Source organism: Macrosteles quadrilineatus, unplaced genomic scaffold, assembly GCF_028750875.1.
Source record: "Macrosteles quadrilineatus isolate MER2022 unplaced genomic scaffold, UCM_ALF_1.0 Scaffold_3__2_contigs__length_128488019, whole genome shotgun sequence".
NCBI classification, from domain to species: Eukaryota; Metazoa; Arthropoda; class Insecta; order Hemiptera; family Cicadellidae; genus Macrosteles; species Macrosteles quadrilineatus.
In genome coordinates this window covers 125,320,996-125,335,663 of record NW_026542596.1, presented here as the reverse complement: position 1 = coordinate 125,335,663, position 14,668 = coordinate 125,320,996, and the positions used below count along the sequence as shown (strand labels likewise).

At 35.1% G+C, this 14,668-nt stretch overlaps 1 protein-coding gene across 2 annotated transcripts in view; it reads right to left on the bottom strand.

The window, feature by feature from the left end:
- Positions 1 to 14,668, bottom strand: part of LOC128989726 (RNA-binding protein 24-B-like) — a 67,152-nt gene that overhangs the window by 4,191 nt on the left and 48,293 nt on the right. For both annotated transcript variants that reach the window (XM_054411742.1, XM_054411743.1), the window contains exon 4: positions 313 to 554. In XM_054411742.1, the coding sequence (XP_054267717.1) occupies positions 313 to 554 (242 nt within the window). The remainder of the gene's footprint in view (positions 1 to 312; positions 555 to 14,668) is intronic.

The window sequence follows — 14,668 nt, the reverse complement described above, 5'->3', positions numbered from 1 at the left end:
TCTAAAACAAATTAATTAATTATTGCTATGTTCAGTCTTCTAAACAGTTCTAAAAACAAAACATGAAAGGAGATTTTTAAGGTGGGAGGGGAGAATGGTTACAGATATTACGCTTCTGGTAAAAAAACTACTTTATGCTAAGGTTTAGCTTATGATAATTACATTACACTCATATTACGCAATCACTACAGGGTGAAGACTAAGATTTCAGAAGGATGTATGTTCCATAAGATGACAGCTACTAAGATAAGCTATTTCATTAGGCAGGACTATTCCAAAGCCCTCTAAAGAACTGAGACTTGTTTCACATACCGGCAGCCGTAGTGTAAGGGTAAGTCTCAAAGCCGTTAGTGTATGCCTGGCTGGGGTAGGAAGACACTGCAGCTGCGGCTGCGGCGGCGGCTGCTGCGTTCTGGTACTCATAGAACTGCGATGCTGCGGCTGCGGCGAGTGCTGCGTGTGACAGTTGGGCCGGGGGTAGAGACACAACCCCGGGGGTCGCAGCGGCTGCGGCGCTCAGGTAAGGTGACTGGTACACATAACCGGGCGGTACACTGTAACATGAGCAGACCTGTTAGTGTCCGGCACAGGTTGAGATTGAAGTTTTGTGTCAAATAGTGAAGGATTTTGGCTTGCGGTGAGATTTAATTAAGAAAACTCCCTCACACTATTCTGACAAAGAAGGGTAATATTAGTCAGCCAAACAGAGAAAATTAAAATTGTATACTTGGATAAATAAATAGACCTAATAAAAGTAATATCCGATTCCAAAAAGTAATAATAACTGGACATAAATTGGTCACAATTTTTCGGTTTAGACAGATGTATTGTTTGATTAGTGTATCCTAGTTGCTGTACTCATGTTATGGTTTCTTTGGATATAGTAAGGATTACTATAAAGACTAAAAGATTTTGAGATTATTGATTCTTATCCACCCATCTTAGAGCAAAACTCTTGATCAGAAATTAATTAAAAGTATATTCAAGAGTTCATTATTATAGGAACTAACAATAAATTATGCATCCACATAGGTTAGTTTAGTGGATAAAGGTTTAACAGATAACAATATTCTATGACTTTCAGAAAATAAGTAACCAGGCATGATATTTTCTAGTTTTATTTGTATATTTTTCAGGCAGGGATTGGTCAAAGTTTTGTTCCTGTTAGTAAAACATCAAAATGTATTGGGTTTTTTAAAAAAGCTTGACCAAAATAGATCTTTTTTCATTACAAATTTGGAAGGTATTTAGTTTTGAAATAATATTTTAAGTCTTCAACAGATTTTTTAGGGACTGACCATGATACACCTACTCTTATTTTGATTTATTTTCTACAATAAGTTCTACGTTAAGCCTTATTTTTAACACTACAGTACAAAGTCAATGATAGTTAAGGTATTATTTAAACCCGAATCACATCATAAAAACTTCAAAACAGTGAAACAACACCAAATCAAACTCTAAAAAAATTAATCATTAAAACGTTAACATCAATTACCTCTACTCACTTGCTCTCCCCTTGCAAGAAAGGTTAAAATTATGGATTGATAATCCAAATAAATTTGCAACCAGAAGTAACAAACCCTTCTTCAGGGAATGTCAATCTTGTGCAAAGAGTTGTTCATTTGTGTGTCTTAATACTTTCAATTTTTGAAAAAGCAAACAATTCCGAAGATAAATTCATACATTCTTTTACTTTATTTATTAAAAACTTAATTTAACTCATTAATTCGGAGTAAAATGAAATCGCTTCAAGCCAAACAATTAAGTTAAAGTTATATGTGATATGCTATACAATATTATTTATATGGGTGATTCCCGTTGGTATTTTATTTTGAAATAGTTGGTTTTTAAGAGTTTGGGTGAAAAAGAGTAAAAACAAAATCGAAACAAAGAAAATGTGTTTTTCATGATTGTAAGCTGTACTGTAAAACTTGAAAATATATTACGAAGTTTGGTTGCAACAGTAACATCAAAATTTTAAGCAAATTCTGTTACTTAAAAAATAAAACATTTCTTGGTGCTAAAAAATTACATATTATCATGAATGTTGTTAAGCTGAAAAAACAATATGTCACTCAGTTTTGCTCAATAACACAACCAACAAACCTGTGCATCCTAACATAAGAAAGGCGACCGTGAAGAAATGATACAAATCACAGTCATTTCCTATCGCAGCAATATTCTAAAGAAAATACAACAAAGCCTTACGGAACCAAAAGGTGGCTGTCCAAAATTGTTCTCCCTAAAATCCACAATATTGATCAACTAATGAATTGGGAAAAAGACAATCCTAAAGGTGCATCTATTATAAAAAGACAAACACTCTCACAAACTATTATTCCCTATAAAAAGAAGCCTGCTCTAAATACTGTAACCTTTATAGAGGAGGAGAACAATCCTTCTAAACATCAAGATTTTCCAGGTTTTAGGTAGAAGTAAGAATATGGTTTTTTTAACTACTAAACAATTTTTTTTTCTTGGATAAGAAACAATATTTATGGGTATTTTGATCATAGTGCAACTTGATGCTAAACAAATGAAAGGAAAGTATCAACCTATAAGTTTATCAGTAACTCAGACAGGGTGTATTTATCTGTATGCTTTAAAAAAATCTAATTTACTGTCACAATTCTGTTATTGAAGTAAAATGACATTTAGGATGAGAAAAGATAGAGGGGGTAAGCACTTTTGATTTTAGGCCAGATCAGACTAATATTTAGCTGCAGAAGAAGGTTTGGTGGTAAACTGTTGGCAAGCACTAGTCAACTATTTAATTAGAACTGCCTCAGATTTGTTTATTTACTGGATCTGCGCCAAGGTCTTCCAACAGATGCCGGAAACCATCAAAACCTCCACAATACAACCTGATATTCAGTGGCTAAGACACAGCCCTATGGTAATTTCTTCAAATAATCTATCATGATCATCTCACTAGATTTCAGGGTTTTGAATAAAATCTGAATAAAAAAACCGTGGATCCTTATTAAATAAGTTAATTACTCTGATATCATGTATGTTAGTGGTTGCAACAAAAACCACTAATAGATGTTTTTGTGGCTATAGGGTTTCAAAAACATTAGCATGTTGCAATAAAGGGAAATGAAACTTCTTAGCAAATTTCCACTCTAGGAATTAGGTAAAACCATTGACTATTGGATACTGAAGGTAAATTTCAAAAGTTTATTTTTTCATATTTTTCCAATATCCTCTTCATTATCTGTTTTAACTTTCCTTAAAATTAATTTATTGAGCGAAGCTCACTTTCCCTCACTTTGTAACTTCTTTGTAAGAGCATCAGAATGTAATGGCTTGACCAATTGATATGAAATTTGGCCAACAGCTAAACAATACTGAGCACAATGTTTAGGTAAAAAATATTTGCAAATTTCCTTCTGGATTTTATTTTACGGGTCACGCAATTTCGCTTGTTAATTTAATGTAAGTTGAAAGAAAAATTATATTGGGTTTATGACATATTAGTACAGGTAAAATAATACAAAAACACTCCATATAAACGACAAAATTTGTACATTCATGAAATTTCACCTGTGAGTTACTAATAATATGAGAAATGAAGATCCGATGAGTCCCCAAAATTTTGGGTGTCCTAAGGCCCTTTTTGGGGCCCTTTTTGTTCCGAAGGGCCCTTTTTCAAGAATAATTTTGTTTTTACGTTTAAGGTCAAGTGAGGTGTGGTTTTCGATGGTTTTAGTTATTTTAAATCGATTGGGACTAGTTTTAAGAGTATTAAACCACTCCATACAGGGTGTTTCGAAATATTATTACTTTTTACGATATTTAAATATTTATTCATAAAGTGATAAAATTAGTTACCTCCATGTTCTATATAAAAGGGGATTATTGAAAATAACTGTAATTCTTTATTATATAAGAGGGAAGGATCACAAGGAGTAAGATAAAATATTAAATACCCCCGTCACAGCAAACCTGCAGACTAAGCGAATTTTCATTTGCCCGATTTTCAATTAAATCTAAAATAGCATTGAGTTTAATGAATACTTAGGTTTGCTGCTACAAGGAGGCTAATAAAGTGTGTTTATAGTAAAATATCAATAGCCTAGTATAAAACAAATAAATTTGACAAGTTTTATTAAGACATATCTATAAACGAACAAACAAAATCATTTTACACTATTCTCCTTAAGAATAACATGGAATTTTAAATTTACAATTTTTGAATTTTATTCGTAACTAATACACTTACAAAACACGTTAATATACTAAATTATTTGTTTTCTATAAGCTCTTTAAAATGCTCTAGAGAAAAATTGGGAAACTTTGTCTTTTGGGGGTCAAAGATTACAAATTTTTACACATATAACACTGTTCCATTGACCGATTATGCCGGTTTCGTTAAAATTGAACCAAAATTACTTGAGTTATCATGTTTACGGGCACGTATATAACATGGACATATATAAAATATTTTGAGTGGATGGTGCTTTGGGCTTCTGGGGGCATCGAAATGAAAACGTAAATCGGTTTCGGGTCTATTTTTTACCATAAGACCTTCGAAAATTGCTTATCTCCTATATGGGATGTTCGCTAAAAGGGGATGGATTAAGTTTTACACTATAACATAATAACAAAGGTTACTAAGCAAAAATTTCAACTTTTAAGGTGGTGTGAATAATCTTTCAACGTGTTTTTTATGCAAATCTATTAAGTTAAGAGCAATTTCAAATTGATATATATTTTTCTTAGGTAGTTATTTAATTTTTTTTACATTTATTAAAAATTAAAATAATTGAATTTGTATAAAACCTTACATTACATATTAAAATGAAGTACTTAAACTAAAGCTATTTTTCTACAATTTCCATAGTATCTCTCTTTACAATTTCATCATCACAATAATTATTCTCAGACGACTCATTAACAATTTTATTATTCTTAGCAACTTGTCCATCTTTACTGATTTTGTCCGAGTTGGTGTTCAAGCAGGATTCTCCTTTACAAACCTAAAACCTTGCATATTGCAGAACAGGCAACAACAATCTTAAAGCACGAACAATGTGGTTCAAAAACACCTTTCATACATACTGATTACTGACGTTTGCAACTTGTATCTTAAGTTCCTCAAACTTATTTTTCAATCAATACAAGTACGGTTATCTTTCGTGGTTATGACGACCAGGACAACACTAAGACATCAGAGCAGCATTGTCGGTACAAGCATTTTTGTCCTGAACAATAGGAACGAGGTTTAACGGGTAAAAATTAGGGTTTCTTATTTACTTTACCCTCAAAACACAAAGTTTCTCAATTTTTCTCTAGAAAATTTTAAATAGCTTAAAAACAAATAATTTGGTATATTAACGTCTTTTTGTATGGTTATTAGTTACGGATAAAAATACTAAAATTGTAATTTTAAAATTCCCATGTTATTCTTATGTAGAATAGTGTAAAATGATTTTGTTTGTTTGTTAATAAATATATTTTGACCAAACTTATCAAATTTATTTGTTTTATACTAGGCTATTAATATTTTACTATAAACACACTTTATTAGCCTCCTTGTAGCAGCAAACCTAAGTATTCATTAAACTCAATGCTATTTTAGATTTAATTGAAAATCGGGCAAATGAAAATTCGCTTAGTCTGCAGGTTTGCTGTGACGGGGGTATTTAATATTTTATCTTACTCCTTGTGATCCTTCCCTCTTATCCTATACTCTAATACGAGCAATGTTTGCTTGTATGTATGTATGTATGTATGTATGTATGTATGCTTGCTTGCACAAAGATCTCGAAAACGGTTCCGACGATTTTCTTCAAATGTTGTAAATAGTTTAATTCTGGCCTAAAAACGAGTTTACTGCAGTTAGAACTGCCAACAAAAATCTAATTACATAGAAAAATGAAACTGAAAATCACATTTTTTTAACATTAGTCTTATGGGTTGCTAGGTAACCTTGTTGGCTGAATTAAATAACAAGGAAAAAGTAAACAAAAAACTTGAAGTTGTAGCATGTGTTCATAATAAGCCAACTACCCACAGTATACTAGCAAATTACAAATACAGTACAAAAGGAAAAACATCATTTAGCAAAGATTATACTGAAGATTACTCGATACATTGTAGTCAAGGGTAGCAGTGAGAAGTCTGGGATCTGTTTATGACGATTAGATAAGGGTATGGGCAATCCTAAAATGCTATGGGAAGGGAGGGAAACAGGTCCGTGACGTAGGAAGTGGTGAAGGAAGTAGTCAAGGCGAGCTGTCCGGAGTGTGGGAACTGTTTATGACGATTAGATTAAGGTTTCTACAATCCTAAAATGCTATGGGAAGGAAGGAAAACAGGTCCGCGACGTAGGAAGGTGTTAAGGAAGTAGTCAAGGCAAGCTGTCCGGAGTGTGGGAACTGTTTATAACGATTAGATAAAGGTATGGGCAATCCTAAAATGCTATGGGAAGGGAGGGAAACAGGTCCGTGACGTAGGAAGTGGTGAAGGAAGTAGTCAAGGCGAGCTGTCCGGAGTGTGGGAACTGTTTATGACGATTAGATTAAGGTTTCTACAATCCTAAAATGCTATGGGAAGGGAGGAAAACAGGTCCGCGACGTAGGAAGTGGTGAAGGAAGTAGTCAAGGCGAGTAGTCCGGAGCGTGGGAACTGTTTATGACGATTAGATAAGGGTATGGGCAATCCTAAAATGCTATGGGAAGGGAGGGAAACAGGTCCGTGACGAAGGAAGTGGTGAAGGAAGTAGTCAAGGTGAGCTGTCTGGAGCGTGGGAACTGTTTATGATGATTGGATTAAGGTATTTGCAATCCAAAAATGCTATGGAAAGGGAGGAAAACAGGTCCGCGACGTAGGATGTGGTGAAGGAAGTAGTCAAGGCGAGTAGTCCGGAGTGTGGGAACTGTTTATGACGATTAGATTAAGGTTTCTACAATCCTAAAATGCTATGGGAAGGGAGGAAAACAGGTCCGCGACGTAGGAAGTGGTGAAGGATGTAGTCAAAGGCGAGCTGTCCGGAGTGTGGGAACTGTTTATGACGATTAGATTAAGGTATCTATAATCCTAAAATGCTATGGGAAGGGAGGAAAACAGGTCCGCGACGTAGGAAGTGGCGAAGGAAGTAGTCAAGGCGAGCTGTCCGTAGTGTGGGAACTGTTTATGACGATTAGATTAAGGTATCTGCAATTCTGAAATGCTATGGGAAGGGAGGGAAACAGGTCAATGACGTAGGAAATGGTGTAGGACGTAGTAAAGGCGAGCCGTGTGGAGTTTGGGAATGGATCTATGTGTCTCCAATACAGTACTTAGACTGCTTTCAGAGTGGACTAATGATTTTCCCCGAGCAAAGCTCGGTCCCCAGGTACTATAATAAAGAATTACAGTTATTTTCAATAATCCCCTTTTATATAGAACATGGAGGTAACTAATTTTATCACTTTATGAATAAATATTTAAATATCGTAAAAAGTAATAATATTTCGAAACACCCTGTATGGAGTGGTTTAATACTCTTAAAACTAGTCCCAATCGATTTAAAATAACTAAAACCATCGAAAACCACACCTCACTCGACCTTAAACGTAAAAAAAAATTATTCTTGAAAAAGGGCCCTTCGGAACAAAAAGGGCCCCAAAAAGGGCCTTAGCACACCCAAAATTTTGAGGACTCATCGGATCTTCATTTCTCATACTATTAGTAACTCACAGGTAAAATTTCATGAATGTACAAATTTTGTTGTTTATAAAACCCTATTTTACCTGTACTATATGGGTTTATCTCGTTTCATTTAAATAAGATAAACATATGTTAATTGTTTGTAACTGTTTTGTTTCCATTTCAATGTTTACTTTCATCCTAGGTTAAAGTTGGAATGTAACAGTTTATCAATGGAGGTAACAGTTTTGCTAAATTTGTTTTGAGCATGCCTCAAAGGCCACGTCGTAATATTGGTCGTCGCACCAATAATGCAAATATATTGTAAGAGAGTGGCGTCGTGAACAAGAAGAACCAGATGAAGCAGTGGCGGAAGAAGCTGATAATGATAGGCAGTTAGTTAATCAATTCCAACATGAATTAGATGCACTAAAATTTTACACAAAATTTTTTTGCACTAACTGTCATCGCCAACAACTAACAGCTTCAAAAGAATCACCGATTAGTTCGCGTTGTCGTTCAAATGCAACTAAATTCACGGCGTTAAATAATATGGATGTGTCAAGTGTCCCGAACGAATTAACTGACCTGACGATTGTAGAACAAAAGTTGATTGCACGAGTACATCCCGCTATGCGCATTTACAAAGTACAAGCAAATGATCGGGATGGCCAGTTTCACTACAAAGGTAACATAATTAATGTTGAGCAAGATATTAATGAAATAACATCTGTCTTACCTACACTGCCCGAAAACTTAAAAGTCATCATTGTCCAACTTCAAGGCGTCTTTGGCCATATCAATTTAAAAGTTCGACGTGAAAAACTACAGCAAGCACTTATTTGGCTGAAGGCAAATAACCCATTCTATTTTGACATAACCATTAGTGATGAAGCACTACACCAACTACCAGTCAATGATTTTGTTCACATGAGAGTACTGTGTGTACGTGAAAACCAAGAAAGTCCTGATGAAATCGAAGAAGACCAAGTTGAAGAAACATCGGTGCCTGTCATTCTTTAGAACTTAAATAATATCGGGCAAACAAACGGTGAATCTGTTGAAAGGGAACATATTGTAGGTTGTTAGCTGCTTTAGCCATTGACAATCTTTAAATAATGCTTCGCTCATTTATGCGTCTAAAGTGTAACGGCAGACCACCCTAGTTATTGTAAATATTTACTTTTTGTATCAGTTTAAACACAGCCTGATGATGGAAACATAGTTTCTGAAAGCGCTTGTGGATTAAAATAATTTATTATAAATTGGCTTTTTTGAACTTTTAAATTTAGTTATACATTTCATTACTGAAGGTAAAACTGATTTCTTTCAGTGAATATCCATACCCGGGACTGATTTACTTTTTCATTTTGATGTCACCCAAAATACCATCCATTCCAAGATGTATCCGTTCCAACTCATGTGTATCCATTAGCACAATAGCTTTAAATTTCGTACAAACAAATAAATATAGAAAATTTAAAAAAATTTAAAATTAAAAATTCCTATGTTATTCTTATGGAGAATAAGTAAACTGATGTGGTTTGCTTGTTTATGGGTATATTTTGTTTTGATCAAACTTGGCATATTTACTTATTATATTTTATCAAGCTATTAAAATTTGACCTAAAACACACTTTATAACCATCTCTGTAGCAGCAAACCTATATAAGTACTCCTTAAACCTAATGTTATTCAAATAGGGAATAAATCCGACATGTCTGTTTATTCTTTAAATTATTATTAAGCCTTTAAATTATTAATAATTAAAAAAAATAAAACCCAATCAGGATAATGAAAATTGGCTTGGTTTGCACGTTTGCTGCGGGCGGGGGTATACAGTAGTTTCATTTTAGAGGCTCAAGAAACCAAAACATTGGATCCATAGATAATATTTTTTAAATTTGATTTCACCGACAGACAATTATTTGCCCTATTATTTTTTAAGAAAATTCGATGGAAAGTTAGCTAGAATCAAATTTATAATAGAAGGGAGCGGCATAAAAAAGTTTTAATCCATAGACTGGCACCATTTCTCTACTGTTTGATACAAAATTAACTTTTTGCACAACACCACAAGAAAATAACATTCCCAAAGAGTTCATAACAGTTATAAACATAACTCACACTCTATTCCTAATAATATATGAAATGAGGCCACGGAAAAACTTGTATATGCACAAGTGTTCACATTCACCATTTAGTGGTTTGGCGCTATTTGCTAATATTTGTGATATTGGTTTAAGACCAGTTGTAGATGGAATGTATTGTTATAAACAGCAAAATGTTTGATCAAGTGAAACTTGACTGTATAAAAAGGGCGTTCTGTATAGTTTATAGGCATACACGTCTTGAGAGGTGGTACTGAAATAATGGTAGACATTTCTAGCTAACCAAATTAAAATTTTGTACATCACCTTGTATAAATGAAAAAGTAAAAATAAATTTCTTAAGAATTAATTGTATGGAAACTCAAATTGTACCCTTCCACCTATCTTTTTGTTGGTTTCAGATTAAGATGTTTTGTAATTGAGGACACTAAGTGCAAAAGGTCCTAAAAAAACTAATTCCTTAACTTTCACTAACTTAATACTGTATCGGTAAATGGTAACAAATTCACGAAATTAACACGGCAACCCTTTAGGAAAAATACTTTTCTTATCAAGATCACATATTTTTTTACTTAATTTCTACAACCGGAACTGTAATACCAATTCAAATTTTCATTTATAAAACTAATTAATTTAGAGTGTCACGTAGTTTGTTCGAAATTAAATGCTACTGTAAGGAAACCCTTTTGAATTTAACCTTGTTTGGAAACCTCTTCTGAAAATACATTGCCTTCAATTTTAGTTGACAAATCTACAATTTATTTTTAGTATAAATATTTTCATTAGTGCTTTGGAGAAATTGATAACATTTATCGCTCTGACCAGTGTCAAGAAGGCGTAACTAGGAGGGGGGTTATCTAAAGGGGGGGGGGGGGAGTCGTTGACGGAGGGGGGTCAACACCTCAGCGCAAGTCTCAAGATTATCCAATCTCCTACAAACCGCTATATCCAATCACAATCCTCCTGACCCCCCCCCCTTTCTCTCCCACCTAGTCAGCTGGTGATAAGAGGGTATCAAACATCGCGTTATCAATAAACTGGAATACTGACTGATAAAATTAAAATAATTAAAAAGATAAAGCAGTATAAATATTTGTTTATCAATTAAAAGTATATTCTTCACAATCTTTTTACTTACCTATGTGATAAGTTATCTACCAAAAAGCCTGTAAAGCCGTAAATGATATTATCTTTTTCGATAAATATGTCTAAATTGAGTTTTGTCGTAAAATGTGTGAAAATTGAGTCTTGTCGTTAAATGTGTGAAAATTGAGTCTTGTCAATAAATGTGTGAAAATTGAGTCTTGTCAATAAATGTGTGAAAATTGAATGTTCATATTCATTTAAGTGGATATTCATTCTACTCGAGCTGATTCAATGTAGCTGTCCCTGGACTTGGTTTGAAAACGGCGTTTCACTTGAACACGACATTTTAAACTGCTGGGAAAGCATCATATTTTTGTCAATAGCACAATTCCGGAAACAATACAGTAACTTCTTCTTTAAGGAGAGTAGACAGTTAGTTGCCTAATGTCTACTTTAATAATCTGTGTATAATCAATGTATTATCTGTGACTTAAATGTTCGAGAGTTGTTTCATGTTCCATTTTCGCGTTTTGCGTGTGATGACGTAATAAGACACATCAAAATCTACCGCAGTTTTAACACTGAGCTAAAAAGAAACGATTAATTTTGGTTAACTATCAAACTATACAACTATACGATTATTTTTAAAGGCTTTTATATTCCAAATAATAGAATTATGATTTCCAATCGACACATAATCCCTATCATAATGTCAACGAACTGCTGTATCAGTATCAGCATGATGCGTGGTGCGTGTACGCGTGATATGTAATGATCATGAACGATTGCAAAAGCTTTCTCTGGTAATCACGAAACCCGATACCTGATAACGGTTATTCGTGGCTAAAACACGGACCAATCACTTTCACAACGTGCACAGACAATTGTGAATTAATTTTGTTTGTAAGTGTATACTTTTGTCGACTGTGTGTGTACGTATAACCACATTGCAAAGTGGAAAGATCATATTAAACTGCACAAATTGTGTTTTACATTTCGCGCGATATATAAATAATTGTAAAAAGAAACTTTCTGATTTTGCATTCAGAAAATGATATTGTAGGACGGGACGAATAAAATATATTCAGCGTCAAATATTGTTATGCAACTACAATTTAATGTGGGGTCTAGTTTATTCCTAGCCTGACTTAAAACATAAAACGAAGCTTCAAAACGATGTAGGTACAACAAGTACAATAAACTCTAAATTGAAAAACAAACCTGAGACTTCCGGAAATATCGAAACTTGACAACCAGAAGATTGGTGTATGCATAGCCACACATTAAAGTGAGTAGGTCGTCTTTCTTTAATCTGTGCTAGGCCCTACAACTAAGAGATGTCAAATACACACATACTTTCTCCCGTAGTTAAACTAGTAAAGTCAACCCCAATTTGCTTGTGTAATTAAGTTCTGTAGCCATGCAGCAAAAACATTGGCACCTGATACAAAATCTTGTAATAAACATGACCCTAACAAGTTCTATATGATTGATTAAAGTGATTGTCAGACGATTCGAGATCAGCTCAGCACTATTCAACAATATTTCTTTTACTATGTCTATCAGGAGGTTTATCTCTTTTAATTATTTGCCTACTTTTCAACATCCCCTGGCGGCTGGAATCTCAACAAAAATCTCTCAAGAACGTCATAGAAAAACGCATCAGGAATACTACTCAGAAAACACCCAGCCACAGATCTGCAGCCAATTCCGTCTTACTTGAGCACAACCTACATGTTCTAAACTTGGAAGACTTGGCGTAGCACCTTCCTTTGTCCTATTGCAAGCCATGACTGCGGCTGACAGACAGAAATTGATACTTCACAACCGCTCTTGGAACGAGCTCAAGCAATGATTCAGGTAGCGACGTCTTCAACAGAAATAATTTCGAGTGTCATGCGAGTGAAATTGAGTGTACAAGTTTGCAAACAAGCCCCGCGCGCACTGCGCCGTCACGGCCGTCACGGACGTCACGGCCGGCCTTTTCCAAAAGTCGTTCCCATGTAATGTAATGGAGGTGCGCGCACTAGGACGGCACGGCCGTCACGGACGCCACCGCCGCCACCGACGTCTGTCAGAAAGTTCGGAGGAGTGAATCTCAGGACAATTCCGCGGCGTCCGTGACGTCCGTGCTGTCCCAGTGCGTGCACCCCACGGCACGGACGTAATTTGTATACGGAAATTTGTATCATGTCTAGAAAGACTCTCCTCTAGGTATCGAACTAGACATTCGAACTTTTCATGGGTCATGCTAAAGTACTGGAAAAATTTGTCATCGTCCTCTACAAGATTGGGGAATAATGTGTGAAATTCACCAAAACCTAGTCGTTTTATATTTATATTATGTATCCAAAATCTCGCTTTCCTCTTCCTCTTCTCCTAAAATTAATCCAACTACCACCACGTATTCGTCGATATCCATAGCTCCCACACTCTCACTGCTCACAGCAAAACAACTCAATTGCAAAATACATCAGTCCAAAATGCTGTGACGGCCGGCCGTGCCGTCGCAGTGCGCGCACCCCCCCTGAAAAAGGCGGTGACGGCGATGACGGCCGTGACGGCGCAGTGCGCGCGTACCTTACCCATATTTCGTTTTAGAGTTTAGGTAAAATTTTGAATTTTGAATACCATTCATGCTGAATGAACCACTCACAGAGAACCACTGCAGTCAATATTTTATTAGTTTATTATTTTTTGAAATTATGAGACTGTGGTGTACGGTCCAATAGTGTTCAATAAGGGGTTCTGTTCCGTTAAAAGATTGGTAGATATAAATCAAATCAGTAGTTGACAGCAGCAGTAGATTCTGATGAAGACTCAACCAAGTCCATTTTGTTTCTAAACCTTTTAAAAACTTTAACTGAGTAATGTCGATTGCTATTTGAAGCCAAAAGTTAAATCTTTAGAGGGACCTTTTCTTAATCGTTTAGCAGACATTATTGTACACATTTTAAACGGCCGCCAACTTGCTGAAACATCATGGATCACTTACAAATCCGTATAAAGTTAACTTTGAAAACGTCTAATAGTGTGTCTTGGTACATCTTACACCCATCAGGACTTATTCGTAAATTGATGAAAGTTCACGGGTACGTTTATTTTAATGTGAATACTTTGACCATTGTAGTAATTTATGGAGAAAAAGTAGTCCATCAATCAACAATCTACAATACGAAGGTTCAACACACGCCATTACAACATCAAAAGCACATCTATAGCATTATAGAGGTTGCAGCCGCAAACCCTCGTATGACACAATCAAAATTACCAAAAATGTTATTCATAAACGTTAAGTTCTAAAACACCAATCGTTTTGATCACAACAGAGTCCTACCTTGACTTTAGAAAACTATCTTTGCTCACAAACATCGTCCGTTTACGGTATTGTCCTGCACATTTTCCAGACATATATTTTCCTGCAAGTCCAGACAAAAAAATTCTGAAACTTCAAGAATTTCTTATCACCTACTGCAGCATTGCTTCAATTAAATCAGCGGTTTAGTGAGACGAGGACACAAATCAACAGCAATGAGATCAAATTATTCTTCCTTTTTTGTGCTATCCAAGATATATTTTTTCCAGTTTTCATACTCCTCATCCAAATGTTAACCAAAGTCAGGTTACAGTCGACCCGGTAGTGATATCACTGTTTACTGCAGTATTGTTGTAGTATCTGTAGGATACGGACAACTCAGTCCTGCAGCAATTAGTCGTCGCTTATTACTGCAGTATTGTCTGTATCTGTAGTCTGCAGCCCAGCAGATTTGGATTACAGATTACAGTCACCCCTAGTATCCGAGGGGGAGCAACAAAAGCCTAAAGGGTTGCAG